At 35.4% G+C, this 18,775-nt stretch overlaps 4 protein-coding genes across 12 annotated transcripts; 2 read left to right on the forward strand and 2 right to left on the reverse strand.

Annotated features, from left to right (window-relative positions):
• Positions 1 to 866: 866 nt before the first annotated feature.
• Positions 867 to 5,421, forward strand: LOC124306783 (zinc finger protein 143-like). Of its 8 annotated transcripts, none has more exons than XM_046767788.1 (9): positions 867 to 956; positions 1,464 to 1,556; positions 1,636 to 1,846; positions 1,975 to 2,363; positions 2,456 to 2,725; positions 2,852 to 3,043; positions 3,367 to 3,561; positions 3,702 to 3,818; positions 5,300 to 5,421. In XM_046767788.1, the coding sequence occupies exons 2-9, from the start codon at positions 1,479 to 1,481 to the stop codon at positions 5,345 to 5,347; spliced, it is 1,500 nt and encodes a 499-aa protein (XP_046623744.1). In that variant the 5' UTR covers positions 867 to 956; positions 1,464 to 1,478; the 3' UTR covers positions 5,348 to 5,421. The 8 variants fall into 8 exon arrangements, with proteins under 8 accessions (XP_046623744.1, XP_046623737.1, XP_046623740.1 ...); XM_046767781.1 differs by lacking the exon at positions 5,300 to 5,421 and adding an exon at positions 3,889 to 4,115; XM_046767784.1 differs by lacking the exon at positions 5,300 to 5,421 and adding an exon at positions 3,889 to 4,115 and having other exon boundaries at positions 3,705 to 3,818.
• LOC124306784 (soma ferritin-like) lies at positions 4,420 to 5,447 on the reverse strand. Its single transcript, XM_046767790.1, has 3 exons — positions 5,196 to 5,447; positions 4,747 to 4,938; positions 4,420 to 4,683 (listed from the first exon to the last, which is right to left on the reverse strand). Exons 1-3 carry the CDS (start codon positions 5,445 to 5,447, stop codon positions 4,420 to 4,422), a joined length of 708 nt encoding a protein of 235 aa, XP_046623746.1.
• Positions 5,448 to 5,838: 391 nt separating this feature from the next.
• Positions 5,839 to 7,607, reverse strand: LOC124306786 (soma ferritin-like). The gene is made up of 3 exons (XM_046767792.1): positions 7,297 to 7,607; positions 6,984 to 7,208; positions 5,839 to 6,828 (listed from the first exon to the last, which is right to left on the reverse strand). The coding sequence occupies exons 1-3, from the start codon at positions 7,393 to 7,395 to the stop codon at positions 6,637 to 6,639; spliced, it is 516 nt and encodes a 171-aa protein (XP_046623748.1). The 5' UTR covers positions 7,396 to 7,607; the 3' UTR covers positions 5,839 to 6,636.
• A 7,134-nt stretch (positions 7,608 to 14,741) lies between these two features.
• LOC124307704 (programmed cell death protein 6) lies at positions 14,742 to 18,593 on the forward strand. 2 transcript variants are annotated; one of them, XM_046769669.1, is made up of 4 exons: positions 14,742 to 15,183; positions 15,596 to 15,702; positions 16,437 to 16,744; positions 17,019 to 18,593. In XM_046769669.1, exons 1-4 carry the CDS (start codon positions 15,128 to 15,130, stop codon positions 17,118 to 17,120), a joined length of 573 nt encoding a protein of 190 aa, XP_046625625.1. In that variant the 5' UTR covers positions 14,742 to 15,127; the 3' UTR covers positions 17,121 to 18,593. The 2 variants fall into 2 exon arrangements, with proteins under 2 accessions (XP_046625625.1, XP_046625626.1); XM_046769670.1 differs by having other exon boundaries at positions 14,747 to 15,183; positions 16,476 to 16,744.
• The last annotated feature ends 182 nt before the right edge of the window (positions 18,594 to 18,775 follow it).

Here is an 18,775-nt window from a genome sequence, read left to right on the forward strand (position 1 = left end):
GTTCAGTACAGCCTGAATGAAATCAACAGAATAGAAGTTGTTTTTTTAAAGAACTTGGGAAGTTTGCAAAATAAATAACAAAACCTATATAGTGAACGATGAAGAAATCCTGAACAACTTTCATAATATTACGAATAATCTGTAAAAATACAAAAGAGACTGTTGAGATTTTCACAATTATGAAAATTGTCACAGAGGTTTCTCATAATAATACAAAATATGTCTGAAAGATTTGGGGTGTAATTTCTTTGAAAAATATGGAGAGATTTGCAGAAAAATATGACCACCAGAAATTCAAGGAGCTATGTTTGTTGCACTGTTACGTGTCGGATAATTTGGAACACACACCTACTTTACTCAGTAGTCATTTAAAGAATAAGTATTTTATATTAATGGTCTTTTTGTAGCCGTAAGACTTGCATACAAAATTTTTAGTTCAGTAAATTTTGTATAATCAGTTTATAATCATCATGTTGAAATGGTGGAATGTGATGGAAATTGATGACTGAAATCACTAATTAGGCATTTAATTTTTTATACTTATCTTGTTTCCCCTTTCATCGTAGAATTGTATCATCAATGTAAAGAAGCGAACGACCGTATCGTAAAGCTACATGCATCCTAATTGTAGCTGTATGTGTGTAAATATAGATATACATACGCTGGACGTAATTAAAGTATTAAGTGATAAGATATTTACAAGTAAAATTTACCATAAGATATATTAGCGGTAAATGTGGCGTAGTCATCGTTCGATAGACAACCAAAGATAAGAGTCAACGAAAACTGGTTGAAAATTAATGCATTTTTAGCAAAAGAAATGATTTTCGGAAATATCGTTTGGCGTCGGTAGTTTTCAGTGTTTTGTATTTGAGTTGGCGAATGACGTTAAAATGGCGCCACAACGAGTTCCGGTCGCGCTGGTTGTCGGGTGAATTCCACGGGCGAGTTTATGGGTAATATTTCCCAAGATTCTTTTGCCGTTTATAATCAAGGGGGTTAAAATTTGACGTTTGTCATCAAACTGTCAAAAAATGTTGTCCAAAGTAACACGAGAAACCATTAACACCGCGATATTTGACATGAAAACTTGATATCGTGATATAAGAGGATGATTTGTTACCGCGATATTAATAAAACGAGGCAAGAAAAATGGCGATTCATATGCGAAATGTTGAAAGGGAATTTGTTACACCGATGAACGAGTGATGAGACAAATTTGTTCCCCCTTGAAATCATAACCCTCATTACGTGCATTTGCGTAAAACTTTTGGAAAATGTTATTTGTACATATACTACGTGACAATTTATTCATATACACGTTACTCGAACCACCCTGAGATTAATACCAAAATTACGCACCTCCGTATTTATTAATCGTATCAACGTGAACGTCCTACGAAAAATTGCTATCAATGTTTAACCATTTTTTATTCTGTCCCTAAACTTCTGTGCTAACACAGAGGAAACAAAAAATTATGTCTACCCATGAGACGGTCGAGACCTCCGATAATCCAACCATACAACAAGATTTTGCGCTCCTTCAAGGACTTGAGGTATACTTATATTATTATAACTATGACGATTTGAAATAAGAAATATTCCAAACATTTCTCAATCATAAAATGCAAACAGGCGACTACAAACTGTATCGCTTGTCCCGTTTCGCAGGATAATTCAGGGGATATATTAGAATGTCTTTCTGTAATGGTGAACGACGAAGAATCGGAAAATGGACAGGTTCAAGAGCTCGTACTTGACGATCAATTACTCGGCACAACGTTCACAGCGATTACTTTGCCTGACGGCACGCAGGCTTTTGTTACAGAAAACTATGAAGAAGATGGTAAAGAATTATAAATTCATCAGATTGCTTTGTCAGTACTCAATAGAATACTGATTTGTGATACCAAGAACTGTTTGTATTATTCATTCCCAATTTTATTAATACGAGCCGCATACTTTTCTTCCCAGAATCCGAAGAGTACAAAGATGAAGAATCGGCAATGGAACTGGAAGGTGGGGGGACAATTTTGTTGCAAGATTTGACAGAGTTAACGGATGCAAAAACACTGAAATTTCAACTGGATCCATCTTCATTTCTACAAACACAATTGGCTGCTTCCGATGAGCAAAGTGAAAATAGTTACCCACAGGTTGAACTTATCAATGGGACTGCATATATGGTCACTGGACATGTCGACGTTGATGAGGGACTGTGGGAGATTGCTGAAGAAACTTTGAAAGAAGACGAATCAAAGAAGATTGTGATAAATAAACTGTCCGAGGCGAAATTGAGGAACCAACATCCCTGTCCGAGGGAAGGTTGTACGAAAGTGTACAGCACGCCTCATCATTTAAAGGTAGTTGTAATTTTTTTTTCTATTACATGGATGCGTAACAAAAATGCTTTTACCGTTGGAATTCAATTCAATGAATACAACAATCCTTTCAGGTCCATGAACGCTCTCACACAGGTCAAAGACCCTACAGGTGCTCACATTCGAAATGTAAGAAAAGCTTTTCAACTGGGTACAGTCTCAAAGCACATTTACGAACACACACTGGCGAAAAGCCCTACAAATGTCCAACCGATGATTGTAACAAGAGTTTCAAAACCTCGGGTGATTTGTTGAAACATGTTAGAACGCATACTGGGGAACGACCGTTTGTTTGTCCATTCGACGGATGTGGTCGATCATTCACCACGAGTAATATTAGAAAGGTGCGTTCTCAATTTACGTGTTCAGTTTAATTTTGTACGATATAAAGTCTCACAAAAGTAATGCTAATGGATGTTCAAATCTATGAACGCATGAATCAATCAAGTTTTCATTATCTGCTGTTTCAGGTTCACGTGAGAACACATACCGGGGAGCGACCATACAAATGTACTCATCCAAAATGTGGGAAGGCCTTTGCAAGTGCGACAAACTATAAAAATCACATACGGATTCACTCGGGCGAAAAGCCATACGTCTGTTCAATCGAAAATTGTGGCAGACGTTTCACCGAATATTCTAGTCTCTACAAACATCATTTGGTAAATTCCTAACAGTTTTTTTAGTGTGGCTCAAAATATACTTTTTATCACCTCTGTATACACGATAATTAACTGTCAATATCTGTTTGTGATTTTGTTTCGTACAGTAAACATTTATTCATCGAGCAAACGTATAATGGTTTGTAGATAACATGTCAAACTTTCATAAATGATTGGATTCAAAAAAATTGAGTTTGGATTTAGATGCAACGGTTTTTCCGAAACTTTTTCCGTACTGTAGTAATCTCGTTGTTTAATGATAAAGGAATTTCTGTCTCTCTCTTGTAATTGTTACATGATGGTTGAATTATGATTTTTTTTAGGTCCACACGCAGCAGAGGCCATTTGAATGTAAAATTTGCTTCAGAAGATACAGGCAAGGAAGCACACTTGTGATGCACAAGAGAACAGCCCATGCACTAGTTGAAAATGAAGACGGCGTTGACATTTATTTGAAAGATGCCCTAGATTTGGCAAATCAAACCAAAGGAAAACGAAAAATTTCTACTATACCAAATGTAAGTTGAGAAACTGAGAATGTTTATATTTAATTATCTACAACTATTTTAAATGATGGTTATATCAAATGTTTATAAAATATTTATAACGCGCGATTGAAATGGTGATTGTTTCGCATGATTCATTTTGTATATTACAGCAGCTGATGTTCGAGATAAATGGACAAATCAAAATATCAGATGGAACGGAAAACTCAACAGATAATGAAACCCAAATACTTTTAGTTGGCGATCCGTCGCAAATTGCAGCACTTCAGGTTGGTGTCAAGGATTACTTTAAGCACAATTTTAACGACTCAATGGGAAACAATTTTTCGTCGTTTGTAGCAAATCGGTTTAGATGACGGATTTGACACTGGAATTGATACATCGCTGGAAGGCTTAAACATAAAGATTGAAGATATAGAATTTGGATGGGACTAGTAACTGTTATAAATATACGAAATTGTAAACCCGAATAAGGTTTGACTTTACTTTGAGTTCAATTTTACGCATTTGATACTTCTATACCTACGCCGATTACACTTAGTCAAAATAAAATATCAAGGCAAACAGGTACTGATTGTTTTTGTGCATTAATACTACTAATCTCAGATTTGTTAAATTCAGTATCCTACGCACTCCCAAACTAGAAACTTCTTTTTATTTTCATTAATATCAAAATAGCGTAAACATCCTAATCCCATCAGGTTGAAATATAAGTTTCATCCCAATAATCAAAAATGTTAAAGAGTTTTGATTTCATATCGATTTATATTGCAGCAACGATTTCAAATTTTGATTCTAAATCATTAACATGAAATAAATAGTCCCAAGAATTTTAAATTAATAAAAGACGTAATATTTTATTTATTGTTATCACTTTTTCTTCTTAAGAATATTGAACTCTGGCATCACGTAATGATCAAGTAAGTCTTTGTCAAACATGAATCTCCCAAGAGCTTGATCTCCGACACCAGACAACACTGTAACGAGTCTTCCGATGTCATTAACACTTTTCATTTGATCCTCCATAAAACCAGTTACGATGAAATCACTTGCATTCAAATCCTTATACTTTTCTGCGATGTTATTTGTCTCAACCAACTTCTCTGCCACTTCGAGTTCTAGCTCAAGAGCTACCTGAAACACAGAATTCCCCAAATTTTACAATCACATGAAAAGCCTCTATATTACTTTGTTTACCTTAAATGCATTCAAAGGACATTTCCAGTCTTGGTTCATTGGTGCTTCTATCGAACACAAATTAACTAATCCGCCTCGCATTTTGATGTAGTCGAAAAATCTCAGAGCATGTCCGTGCTCTTCATGATGCATTTGTTTGAAAAATGATTCACATCCTGGCAAAGCTACATCCACCCGACCAAAGTAGCCTGCCTAGGTTTATAACAATATTTTGAATCTCTGTGACTCAACAGAACAATAAAAGTATTTAATATCCTGCTGCCTAGAGATTTATCAGAATTTGAATTGTTGAAATTTCCAAAGTATAAGCTGGTCTGTTTTCAATTTTATATACTGTTAAAGTTGATCATAGAGTGTATTTAGATGCGCTCCAATATAAGCAGACATATTTCATGAAGAATTATGCAATGATAAAATCTCCAGCATAATTACGTATTATTTATAATCACCATAGAAAGGTAATAATAAAAAGCTTTCATTTCGGTAGCAAATTGTCTGTTCATAATAGCTTCCGTGTCTCGATGAAATCGAAAATTAACTCTATTTCCTGTAGGCCATAGACCTGGCGGACTTCCGCATTCCACCGGATCTCCAGCATTAGACGATGTAGATGATGAATCATCCTTGCACCTTGATGTATAATGTTGTGTTTGAAGATTGAAATTTGATTGCGGCTTGCTATTCATAAGAAAATATTTCATCTTCAGCTTATCCCATTTTTTTCACAGTAATATTACACTACAATTCTACACTGAAGGTCAAAGGTGACCATATAGTATTCAAATTTCATGAACATCATAAAATAACTACTTCTCTTTGATATAATTTTCTTTTCCTCGCGTGTCTCATATTCAGGCAGTAATAAAATTTGTTAAACTATAAGAAATATATTCGGTAAGATACTTTCAATTATGTCTTACAGGCTACTGATATCCCAACGTGACCATAAAATTAGAGAGCTTAAGCACAGTTTGTAAATATCATAACTTTTTGTTATGAACAGCATATGCAACCGTCGATATTGGGGGGATAAAGTTTTCATCGTGATTCTACAACTATATTACATTTGGTAAATACTTTTTTCCACGAAAACTGTTCTGAATTTTGAGTCCCAATGCATATAGTCGATCATTACATCGCAATAAAATTGTATAAAACTTTCCATCAGTCATTCTGCTTGTTGCAATTGTTTCGATGTATACTTTGTCATTCTTATTTCAACCAAAATGTAGCCAGCACTGGAAAGATATAATGTGAAAAAATTAATACAAGGTTGTATTGACCAAATACATTGAATATTTATATTCAATATTCTCTATATTTTCTTTGACAAATCTGTGAGGACGTATAAAATGTAGATGAATAAATATGCCCTCGATTTATCCAGGAATAGAATAAACTAGAATTTCAAGATCAAGTTCTTTATTTCTCAGTATCTAAGATACTGAGGTTGTGTAAGCAAAAGCACACATATTTAAAAAATACTTCAATATATCCTTACAGATAAGCTTTAGTAAAAGTTGAAGAATACTTGAGTATTAAAACTATCGACATGAAACATATAATAATCTTGATGCATACATGTTTGCATTATTGCAATTAAAATTGACTATATGAGTTACCTAATTATAAAACTGAAAGCCTCTTTCGCCAATCAGCGATCAGTCCATATACATGACTCAGTATTTGTGCAGAAAAATTATCCTATACTGCACATGTTATAATCCAACTATTGGAAATTACAGCAACTGATATGCAAGATTTAAATATTAGATACAGCAAATATTTTGACTAATAAAAGCTTTTAAATCACAGAAAATTAACAATCACAGATTATCATCAAAAATAATCTCAATTGCAAATATTTCCGCAATGAGAGAATGGTGTGTTTTAGTCTGAATCCTGTAACTGTTTATCAAACATAAAAACGCCCAGGCCTTCGCCAACCCTTTCAAGGTTGGTGACATGGTTTCCGATTTCCTTGATGGAATCAACTTGTTCCTGCAGAAACTCCGTCTCCAAAAAGTCCAAAAAGTTTGGATCACTGTGGACAGATGCTGTGGTATGTAGCTTGAGCAAGCTCTGCAAATTGAAGCAAGAAATTATACTAACTCATTTGCAAAGAAATAATTCAATGGCTAATGTTTGGTAAATCTGGGAGAAGCCTCGTCACAAACATGTTATGTTGAGCAAACAAAGTTTTGCTTCGTTCATAATCTTGTTATTTTTTATCATACCTCGTTTACTTTTCTCTCCAAGTTCAGCGCTTCAATCATGGCATCTTTACCGGTACCCCAATCACCTTTCTCAGGGCATTTGATATCCATAAAAACGATTCTGCCTCCGCGTTTATTTTGGTAAGTTAAGAACTTCATAGCATGGTTGCGTTCGTCATCTGAAGCCTTCTTGAAGTAGCTGCTGAGACCAGATAGGGCAATGTCATGACGATCAAAGTGATAGGCCTGAAAAAATGTAACAACTACACATCTACGGCACTACGTACAAGTTGAAGTTAATTAATTAAATTAAACAAGAATTATCTATATTTACCATTGAAAGATACACGTAACTGGCATACAATTCCAAGTTAATTTGATTATTCAAAGCGTTTTCACATTCGGGGTGAAAATTTTGTCTTATCATACTCATGGCTGGAGGATGTTTTAAAAGTTGAAAAAGTCGCGGTTGCAAGGGAAATTACTCGTGATCGGTGAAGCTCTACTTTATTAACTCTGCCGAAGAATTCTCAATAATCATACAGAGAATTGATTCACGTGATGACACTTAGACAGAATGTTGCAAAAATGTAAATGCGAAGTGTGATGCCGTATTGCGCAGGACGAACAGCTGTTGTGTAAATCCCGATCGGGTTGCAGTAACGTCGAAATTTTCGATAAGTTTTCGGTACAATTTACATCTGTGCAGCACGACGCAGTCGTAACCATGCATGTATTACATTCAACGATATTTCAAAATAGGAATTATAACAGTTTGCATTATTTGAAGGCAAATCAACGTAAATACAGCCTAAATCATTTAGGAAATCATGAAAGAAAATAAGCGTACATTTTTCATTTTTACAGTTTTGATTCATACTTCGAAATATGGGATCCAGCTGGTTTCATTGTACAGACTATTTTTTAAATTCTTTCAGTCAGATGGATTTCAAAATTCAAAGGTTCTTTGCTCTTTTTATTGTTCTGAGCGTCGAATGAAGACTGTTGAAAACAGTTACCCTAATGGGGTTTTCTGCGTCATGAGTCTTATGGGATTGCGTGTTTAAACGGTTCCCGCCGATAAAAAAGCTACCGGATATTGTGATCCTAGGCATACATACCCGCAAAGAACTGGGTACGAAAATTTGCCTAGGAGTCTTTAAATTCTAATAACGTCCACTGCGTATTGTTAGACCGGTGTTATTAAAAAAAGGTTATTACGGGAAGACGTCAAACACATAATTTTTATTTTTTCTAATATCTTGAGACCAGGCAATTTTATTTTTAGTATATGTCGTTTTGCAGTAATCCGTTCACGTTAAAACAGCGTATAAAGCACCGTTGACTGAAGCATACGGAAGCGCTTATCGCGGTACTGTTCAATCCGGTACGCGGTCGGTAAGTAGAGACGACACGAAGTGATGTTATCATCGCTCACCACGTGTACCCAGATAATACAGAGTTGAATATTATTATGCCTATGGAATGACGAACGGAACAGACTGAAATTTTCATACAACCCCGTATGGACGCCGTATACTTTTCAACTACGTAAATTCATCTGGGCAAAATTCCGCAATGTCGATCTAATTCTATCGGATCGACAAAAATAATGTTATCTCAATAGATGCAAACTAATCATGCACCTGGTTTACTGTTAACAGAGTTAGAAACCTTTTCCTGATGCAAAGGATGGGAGACATAGTCGAAGAAGTTAATCAAAGGATGGAAATATGTAGTTGTTCCTATATGTACCTTATGTAACTTCTGTACATATGTTTGCTACTTAACTCGTACCGTTAACTGAATATAATAATATGTATCTTCGGTCAACGCTCATATCTTCATTCCGACAGAACATGCAGCTGACATACAAAAATAATATCTTAACTGACGTTAGATTTCCGTGATTTTAAAAAAATGCAGTTTATTTGCAGCGAAAAATCCAGGCCTTTCTACATAAAAATACTACTTGTAAATATTTTTTGGAAATTACGTAAGACTCGATTGATACTAATGTTTGAGTCCATGCTCTAACAAACCTCGATGAACTCGGGCAATCATTATCACAAAAGTAATTTAAAAAAATTTTCAGCTGATCAAGGTTCCTTTTTTCAACTTCTACTCGTATTACCTGGTTAAATTGCGACTCTGTCCGCTGACCCCCAAACACAAAATTGTTCAAAAATTTATTATCAATTAGCCCAGATTATAATTACTCATATCTGTCCACTTCGTTGGAGCTTCGTTTTTTTGTTCTTCATCGTTTTTCACGGGTGACGTGCTCATTTTTTATGCAAATATCGTGTTTTATTGTAACAACTTGTATCGACTGCGAAAGTTTAAGCGTGGAAGAAAGATGTTGGAATTGGCTAACTATAAATTCCCAAAGGTATATGCACCTTGTTGACTTTAATTAAGAAACGAAATTTATCAAAAAGGAAAATGTATTAACGTGGAATTCACTCTGACTAAACTAGAGAGATCCGAAGGTATTACGATTCCACATGCGTTACACATTATTGAAGCATGGAGTTTTATTACATTTATGCAAGAATAAAATTGTCTTTTAAAAACGACAATATACATGTTAGTATTTTTCCAGTAAAAATAACTTCACTTATGCTTGTTTCCACACCACCGGAAGCGGTAGAGCACTCGGCGCGTTTTTTTTTTACGTGGTATCCCCAGTAGGCCTACTCCACGGAGAATAATAGCAAGACCGATCTTACGTTCTTCGAAAAAAATTCCAGATGACTTTTTTTCACATGTTACTTATGGTAAATTGTTTTACCCAATCAATTTGTACTTGCGTATATTCGCAGTTTGTTCAAAAATTTTCAGTTCATATAACCCGCTATTTATTATCGATGAAAGATGACTGTTTTAATTATGCATGAAAGATGGTTTTTTTAATTGTGGATTAAGGGTGATTGTTTCTATCTTATAGGTGAACGGTGATTGAGTTTGGATGTTCGCACACGGTTGTTTTTCTTACGAGGTATGAGATAATCACTAAAATGGAGAACTTGGTCAATACATAAAGCAATTAACTAGACCAAGATCGAAAACACGCATCGCTTTGGCGTTTACCTGTTGGAAGACGACATCTTTGAAGAAATGGAAACAAATCTGAGTAGAATAAGCACAACCCCTAAAATACGACATAGCTCTATAATTCTACAGTGAAATACAAACTGAACATGACCTATGAGAGATTCGAGAAAAAAAAGTCTCGATACTAAAACGATTGCAATAAAACGCTGTTAAACCATTAACAAAAACTACAGCTGAATAAACTTTACCACACTTTGTACTCATGATGATGCTGAACTACATCGCAAAATCTATGTATCGGTGAAAACAAGATGACTGACCCTGAACCAGACCCGAACCAAACCTGAATCAGACTTAAGCCTAAACAATGGAAAGTTAATTTTTCACCACAGTCAATAAAACTCAGTTACCTGGAACAGAGAAAAATATAATTAGTGACATATGTCGACACAGACAAAAATAAACTTAACTTAGATATGTAAAAAATGTATAGTTAACGAAAAAGAGACAAATTAGTTAATTGACACAGACTAACATTTGATTAGCTGAAACAAAAAAAAAAACGTTTGATTAGCTGAAAGAGACAGAAAGTTTGCTTGGCTGAAACAGACAAAAGGTTTGATTAGCAGAACAGACAAAAACTTTGATTGGCTGAAACAGACAAAAGGTTTGACTAGCGAAACGGACAAAAAGTTTAATTAGCTGAAAGTGACAAAAAATTTGATTGGCTGAAACAGACAAAAGGTTTGACTAGCGAAACGGACAAAATGTTTAATTAGCTAAAGGAGACAAAAAATTTGATTCGCTGAAAGAGATAGAGGTATGGTTAGTGCAATCGCATAAGTCCATACACTGACAAAAAAAGGGTCAAGTCCAACATGATATTCGCTTTAATATCCGTTGCTTCGATTATTAATATGATGAGTAGGAATTCTCGACCTCGTATATAATCTGTTATTGTATCTTGGTGATACAGGTTCGATTATTGATTGTATTGATGAATAAATACATACTAAATTTTTTGAATTTTTTTGTGCTTTGAGTTATTAAAGTAAATATCCTTTTCGACTGAACATTCTATAATTCTCAGTGCATTTGTTAAAAAATCGGTTTTGTTGCCCTGAAACAGAAAAAAATACGATCAGTCAAACGAGTGTTTCTGTACATTCAGATATATTTCATAAATACTTACGCCAAGATTCTCCACTGTCACTATACACTAACGAGATTTTTGTACCAGCGTGTTGAGCGCCGGCTTTCAAATGCCGCGCTTTCTCTCATAACTGAAAAGTATCAAGTCCACGCGCAAAAGGCGGCATGGAACTTGAAAACTTTTTTATTCGTAAAAAAAATTGACCGAAGGGTTGAAAGATCAGCACATCGAGAGTGCGTAACTCTTTCATATACTGTTTGCAAAATCGACGCGTAAAAAACCATGTCGATTCGAGTTATTAATTTACGCGTAAAAAATCGTGTCCATTCCAGTTATTAATTTACGCGCAAAAGGCTGCGTCCACGTCTCGTGATTATGCGCAATAAGGCGCGACAGATAAGCTGTCAAAAAATTTGTATTATCCGGGACTTGTTGTACACTGTCTGCAAAATCAACGCGTAAGAAAACGTGTCCGATTTAATTTATTACCTTACGCGCAGAAGGCTGCGTCTAATTCTCGTGATTAATCTACGCGCAATAAGGCGCGATAGATTAATCTGTCAAAAACCTTGTATCATCTAGGGCTTGTTCCAAAAATTCTGTAGAAACCCAATCCACATCTGCATCTTTTTAAATTAGATACATTGCTATGCGGATTGTTGTTTTAAGAATACAAATCGATATTGGGAGGGAGGTTGGAGAGCATGCATTATTGTGTGGCGTGACGGTCGGCGGTCCTCTTCGACGCGAAGTCTTCGAGCTCAGCATCTCTCCCCATCTAGCGTACCACGGAACGCAATAGATGGTCCAGAGATGCATTTTGCCTATTCAGACAATCACAGAGATCAATTGAATGTAATAATGATCGGTAATGACTAAATAATTAAATTAAATAACAATTGAATAATGGTTACAGAGTGATAAACAATGGGAAATTCAATTTCGTTAATATTGAAAAGCCTACAAATGGTCGAGAGACTTGAATATGGAGTCTTTTGGGAAGAAAATTTCTGTGATCGTTTGACGCTGTGGATTACAAAAGTTAGTAACATCACGGTACTTCGCGACCTTCCTACCCTTGCCCGTTTCCCAACGGAACCACCCAACGGAAAAGAGAGACTCTCACACACACATGCATAAACCCCGCGACGGGTCCCAAAACGTTCAGCTACCTACCCGGTTACCTATATCCGATCTAAGCGATTCTCCATTTTTTCCAACACACATCATTCTTCATCATTTGCGCCGTGGTTACCGACTTACATTTTCGTTGGTTACCTGTTGGGAGCAAAATGTTTTTGTATCATAGTCTGCCTACTCAGAATACTGCAATATCGCGGTTGTATCCCGCCAACCCTAATATTGTATGTATTATTTTAGTAAATATTGGCAGACTATCGGTACATTAACCTTTTGTAAAATTGGTTAAAAACATCCTATATGCCAATTAGCATTTTTCTAAGCGAGCTGAGCCTGCAGTTGATCAATATGCTTGTTGGCTGTTAAAAGATTGAAAATGATATATAATATAAGATGCAATTTGATTACGTTACGTTATGCCAGACTTTGGAATTTTATCGATTTAACAATATTGTGAATAATTGAATATGTTCAAACCTCAGGTGAACCCACCACTTAAACGACATCGGTAAATTCAAACGTAGATTATTACATCAGTTACGAAATACAATTCGATCTCGCGATTGTCGAGTAAGCGATGGTTACCGGTCGCGATGCTCATTCCATTTTTAGCAACGTGCAAAATTTCTAAGTTTAAGCAGGCTACGGTAAATTAAATTGCGAAAAAAAAATTAGTCGACAAAGTCAAGCACGTTGCTACCGTGAATGAGCCTATCCATGCAGCTAAGAAATCCAAGATTCGTGTAACAATTGTTACCGCCACGCCACGTGACATAGGAATCCCAGGGAAATACCCGTAACCTAACACATGCAAACTCACCAACGTTGCCGAGAAATGAAAGAGTTACTCGGAAGTCTCTGCTTAAATCTGTGAAAAACAAAATAGAAGACTTAAATTAATTTTGCAAATTGGCTTTTAGTTTGCAAATTAATTATTATTGTTGTCCAGTTTCATATTTATGCATTGCATGTAATGCAAGAACAAAAGTCCGACTTTAAATGTACCACCTTGAATCGATGAAAAATATCAATCAAGAATTAAAATAAGTATTATTACCTCGACTCTGGGCTGCTCCACGCTTTTACACGTAGTGTTCTTGTAGCATCTCAGGGTCGTTGGTGAAGCGTCGCACTTTTTACACAATTCAGATCTTCACTAATCTCTTATAATCCACAAAATCCGCACCGCAATAACTCTAGCACTCGATACTACACTCACTTGTTGTGCTGCAGCTGTCTATTTGAACCGACTGAATAAACTTGCTAACAATGCAACTGCGCATTTACCAAAAATCAGCGAAAAAAATAATAAAATTGATATTCCACGCATAGAGACAAACGCGGTCTGAATGTTGAACCGATACTGAGATCACGCGATTTCGGTCCGATTGGTCGGAAACGACTGATACCGCACGGCGCTCAGAAGAAACTAAAATCAGTTCTCTGAAGGACGGAAGATAATAATTCCCCCACCCTCTCTGTCGCTCTTCACATGGAGTGGGGGTAGCTGCACGCGCCTGCCTAGCTGTTTTTCCCCTCTTGTAGCCACTACACGATGAGTAGAGCGACAAAGAGGGCGAGAGAATTATTATCTGCTGTCCTTTAAGGAACCGATTCGTATCTGTTCATGGGACGCTTACACCGTTGCTTACGCTCTATTTTTTAACACGGCGTGCGGTAAGTTCGTTTTACCGTGCCTGCGGAACGTGCGGTAAGTGAATTTTACCTTTACAGCGATCTCTAGAATCATAATAACGTACTCCTGCGTACTGTGTATTTACCAGATTATAATCGATGTAAACAAACGCGGCGCTAAGGAGCGAAGGCGATACTCGGATTAATAACATCGATTACAAAAGGTCATATTAGCTTTCCTTTGTGTACCAAAACCACTTTTATCAGATCTTATCGCGAACTTTCCACAACTTGTGTCAAAAAATTCTATACATAACTCGTAGGGGCAGGTATCACCTACTTCCCGCACTTGCCACGTAACGTACTATTATCTATTATATCTATCGTCTCAGCGGCCGGGTGAAAACACCGCGCAAGCTACGCACAACGCGATCAAATGTTTAAAGCATTAGCGTAACATGCAACGTCAGGCGAAGTATGAATTCTCCGACCACTTACGGATATTTCTTGAATGGGATTTTCTCTGCTTTTCAATTTCACTGTGCAACGGTATGTCACCAATGTTTTGCACGCGATAGTTGTTAGCAGAGACTACTCATCTCTGGTTGTTAGTTATGAAGAACTTCTTTTACCGACGTGGTTAGTTGCTTGGTTGATAATACGTGAAATTGCTAATACCCCCAAACCCAGCCAGACCCGGCAAACTGTCAGGCAAAATAACCCGGGGTTATCAGTTTTTACATATCCTCAGTCCACGGTCAACCGTATCCTCCAGGAAGTCTAGGTATCCTCTTTGCGTAGACGCCCATAGCCTGTATGATCGTGGTCCGGCCACAGAGATGCTAATGTATTAGAAGGGTATGCGCATGTGTGAGTGCTTACTTGTCATTGGTTGCTCCGGAGTGTTTCCGGGAATCGTGAGTAACCGAAACGCGCTTCTGAAGTGTGACGTGTATTTCGAGTCATTTCGTGAGTTCCACTTGTTCTGCGATCGCCGATTGTGCGTAGGACATAGGTTAGTAAAGAGTGGTGAAGAGCATTTCCGATTAACAGGACGTTTCTAATTACGCAGTTCTGTGGGCTTGGCTGTATTGTCGGCCTTGTAATTTCAGCCTAAATCGTGCATAGGAAACGGTTTTATTTTGCCCGACTTCGCCTGAGTAAATCAAAAGTAAACAAAATGACGTTCGTTTCGCCGATGCCGAGTCGTGAATTTCTTTGGGATGTCTTCCAAAGGTGAGTTTGTAATCCATTTACAACGGATACCTACAAACTATTTTTATTGGGAGTTTAACGAGACTTGATATTCGTAATTGATTGCACGTGACGTGTTGTCGAAGACAAACTTTCTTTCCTCCCAATTGATATGCGGCGTCATATTACGTTTAAGTGTATCGTCCTTGTATTTTCGAACGCTTAGTAATCTTACTGCTAGAAAATTGGAACGTTTTGAAAATGGGTTTAAATGATTCTATCGTCAACTCCGTCACTTTTGTGCTTTTCAATCGCCTCTATTCTTGCGAAAGTGGAACGTGTGAAAGTAATAACATTTCGTGGTCAGTAAATGCCACTAATGCTTGCCGTTTTAAAACTATTATACATTTTCCTTCAGTTTCCTCTGATACTTATATGTAATTTATTTCTACAGAGTTGATAAAGACCATTCTGGAGCAATAACAGCCGAAGAACTTCAAGTAGCTCTTTCTAATGGAACCTGGACTCCGTTCAATCCTGAAACAGTTCGTTTGATGATTGGTAAGTTTCAAAAAGATGTTACATTTTTTTTCATCGTTATGCTGTTCTGTTTTACTGCTTGAAATTAAATTCTTGAAATTAATATGCAAAAATATTCATATATAATAATAAATCTTAACTTTATTTTTCAATTACCTGACGTGAAGTTGTATGCATGAATCAATGGCACTGGAAATCTAGATCACCGTAATGAATTTAAACCCTGAAATAGACGGATTTCTATGAATATTCAAAACAGTCTTGCACTTTTGCTATGCACTTGAGATATACCAGCAAATCAATATGCAGAAATTATTAAAATCTTTGTGACATTATGTGCTTTCATTTACTTTGTAATTGCCAAGTCTGGAAACCTGTAGTTAAACTAGAATTTATATAGTTTAATTGACATACATTACTAAGAATTGAGAAATAATACTGTCTCCAAATATTATGTAACATGAATGTTATGGTTTTGAGCATGTTTCTGAGAAGCATAGAAACCTCACTACACAGAGTCAAATTTGATATGAAAATTTGTTGCCCAGGTACCAACCACTGTTACAATAAGTCGTTACTCAAGCATGTGAAAAGAATGTCAGATTTGCTTGGTAGTCAGAAATCATTGTTCGTCATTGACAGCGTGGAGAATGAGTAAATTTTTTTAGAAAATATTTGTTTGCAGCATGACAGTGGTATTTTTTCTCATTTAATATGTATGTAATAAGTCAGTCATGATGATTCTCTCCATGCAGGTATGTTTGATATTGACAAAATCGATCCTGCTTCTCCAGGTATGTTTGACAAAAACCAAACTGGAACGGTCAGCTTTGAAGAATTTGGAGCTTTGTGGAAATACGTTACTGATTGGCAGAGTTGCTTTCGTTCATTTGATCGTGACAATAGCGGAAATATTGATCGTGATGAACTCAAAACTGCACTTACCAATTTTGGATACCGTTTGTCAGACCATATAATCAATACGCTTATACGGAAGTATGATCGTGGCGGCAGGGGGACTATATATTTTGACGATTTTATCCAATGTTGCATCGTTCTATATGTAAGCATACTCTGAATCACATTTTGATTCATATATAGTTTGAAAGATAAAATCTCTGTGTCAGTAATGAGTCATTGTACATAAGGACTTATTGACACTCGATCATGTAACTGCTTAATCTTTGCTCAATAATATCACTGAATTTTGGTATCAATAAACTTTTGCAACAGTAGCCAATAAAATACTCTTTTGCATTAATAAAAATAATAAAATCAAATTACAATCATTTTATTATTGCAAGTGTATATTTAATTATTACCGTTTTCACTTACAGACATTGACATCAGCCTTTAGACAGTTTGACACCGATCAAGATGGAGTGATAACAATCCACTACGAGCAATTCCTTGGGATGGTATTTAATCTTAAAGTTTGAAGAAGAATATATACAGAGTATATGTTCTAAGTATTTTGTGGCACATTCTCATAATTACTATAATATTATTATTTTTAGTATTGTTATATTCAGAAGAATGTAAAACTATTATCAATATCGTTATTGATGTATTTACATCTAGTGCAACTGATCTTATATTTGTGATTAAACAAGTCCCAATTGTGTTTTTTTCGCACTATTACACTTATCTAATGTATAAACATGTATTCCAGAAGCTTTCATAGATTACGTTCTTGCATTAATTACATTCACTGCTGTTTCTCCATACAGTAATGCTACATTATTTTTATATGCAAAATTTTATTAATTATATTATTGGTCGTGGCTAATAACTATTGGTATACATATATGTATATAGGTGATAATACATACACCACTATATCTTTACTAATTATAATTAATCAATATTATTATGCAAATGCCAATTTATCAAATATGTTATCTTTCGTAAGCAAAACCTAAGTGACGAAAATATTACCGTGATATCTCTTGTTCCTCTAGCCTATTAAATTAGGTAAGCATGTTGCGGACTGCTTTAAAAATATGTCGTTAACTTTGGCACACGTTTTAATAAGCATTTACACCAAGAATGTATCAAGTAAGCAAATGTGGTTAGATGTAATGAAAAACGATAAAACAAATTTGTATTAAATTTTTTGTGGATTTTAATCGACAAAATGATCGGAATGGCGTTATTTTCAACTTGAGCCAGTCATAATATGATTTAAAAAATTTATATCACGAATCATCGGACACAAATGGATATTTTTTTGAGTACGATTCGGAATTCGAAGTGGAATGTGTGTCAAGATTTTTTACAAAGTGAGAATGTGTCAGATACAATAAAATCTCTGCCAAACAATTCTAACTACCTGGAAACGTTATAAACTTTCAATTACAGCCTTTGATATTTGCAAATAAAAACTACATGAAAGATGTAGCAAAATTTTATATTATATACATTTAACTTTGTATATGCCACTTTTTTTTACAAATACCGGTTGATGATGAGACAAATGGTGCCAAAGTGATACTATGGAGCTTGTATTCACTTTCACTATGCATACATTCTCTGATAAGAATTAATGAATTCTCATGTGGATTTTCTAAATATGCTTGAGCTACAAATGTAAATGTACAAATAAATGTACAGGAGTTGTTAAATTGTTAGATTTTTTAAAAAAATGTATCGAAATATTCTTGCCTAAAGTTATATTTCGTTTTCAGAGATATCTATGGTTCAAGTTCTAACTTTTTATGTAGCTCACGCAGAGCGCCCAAATCTATATCAGCATTATTATTTAAGAATGACATATAGTTTCACCATTTATTAGTGAAATCCTTCTGTGTATAACACTATGTTATATCATTGACCGATTGCCAAGATCTAACAATGAAATGTGTCAATGTCAATTATGCCAATGTATCAAAAGAGTACTAACTGAGTAAACACAAAAAATCACTTCAAAAAATGCTTTTATAATCTTTCTACTCCATTTGTAGTTGTTCCCTATTTCTTATACGTTCATCTATTTTCTAAATATTTTTATAGCTATTTGAAAATATGTAAAATAGCTTTATGAAGAAAATAAATCTTCTCCTTATACGTGATATTCTCAATACCTTCCTTTATC

The sequence above is a fragment of the Neodiprion virginianus genome, chromosome 6 (assembly GCF_021901495.1).
Source record: "Neodiprion virginianus isolate iyNeoVirg1 chromosome 6, iyNeoVirg1.1, whole genome shotgun sequence".
In the NCBI taxonomy this organism is placed as follows: Eukaryota; Metazoa; Arthropoda; class Insecta; order Hymenoptera; family Diprionidae; genus Neodiprion; species Neodiprion virginianus.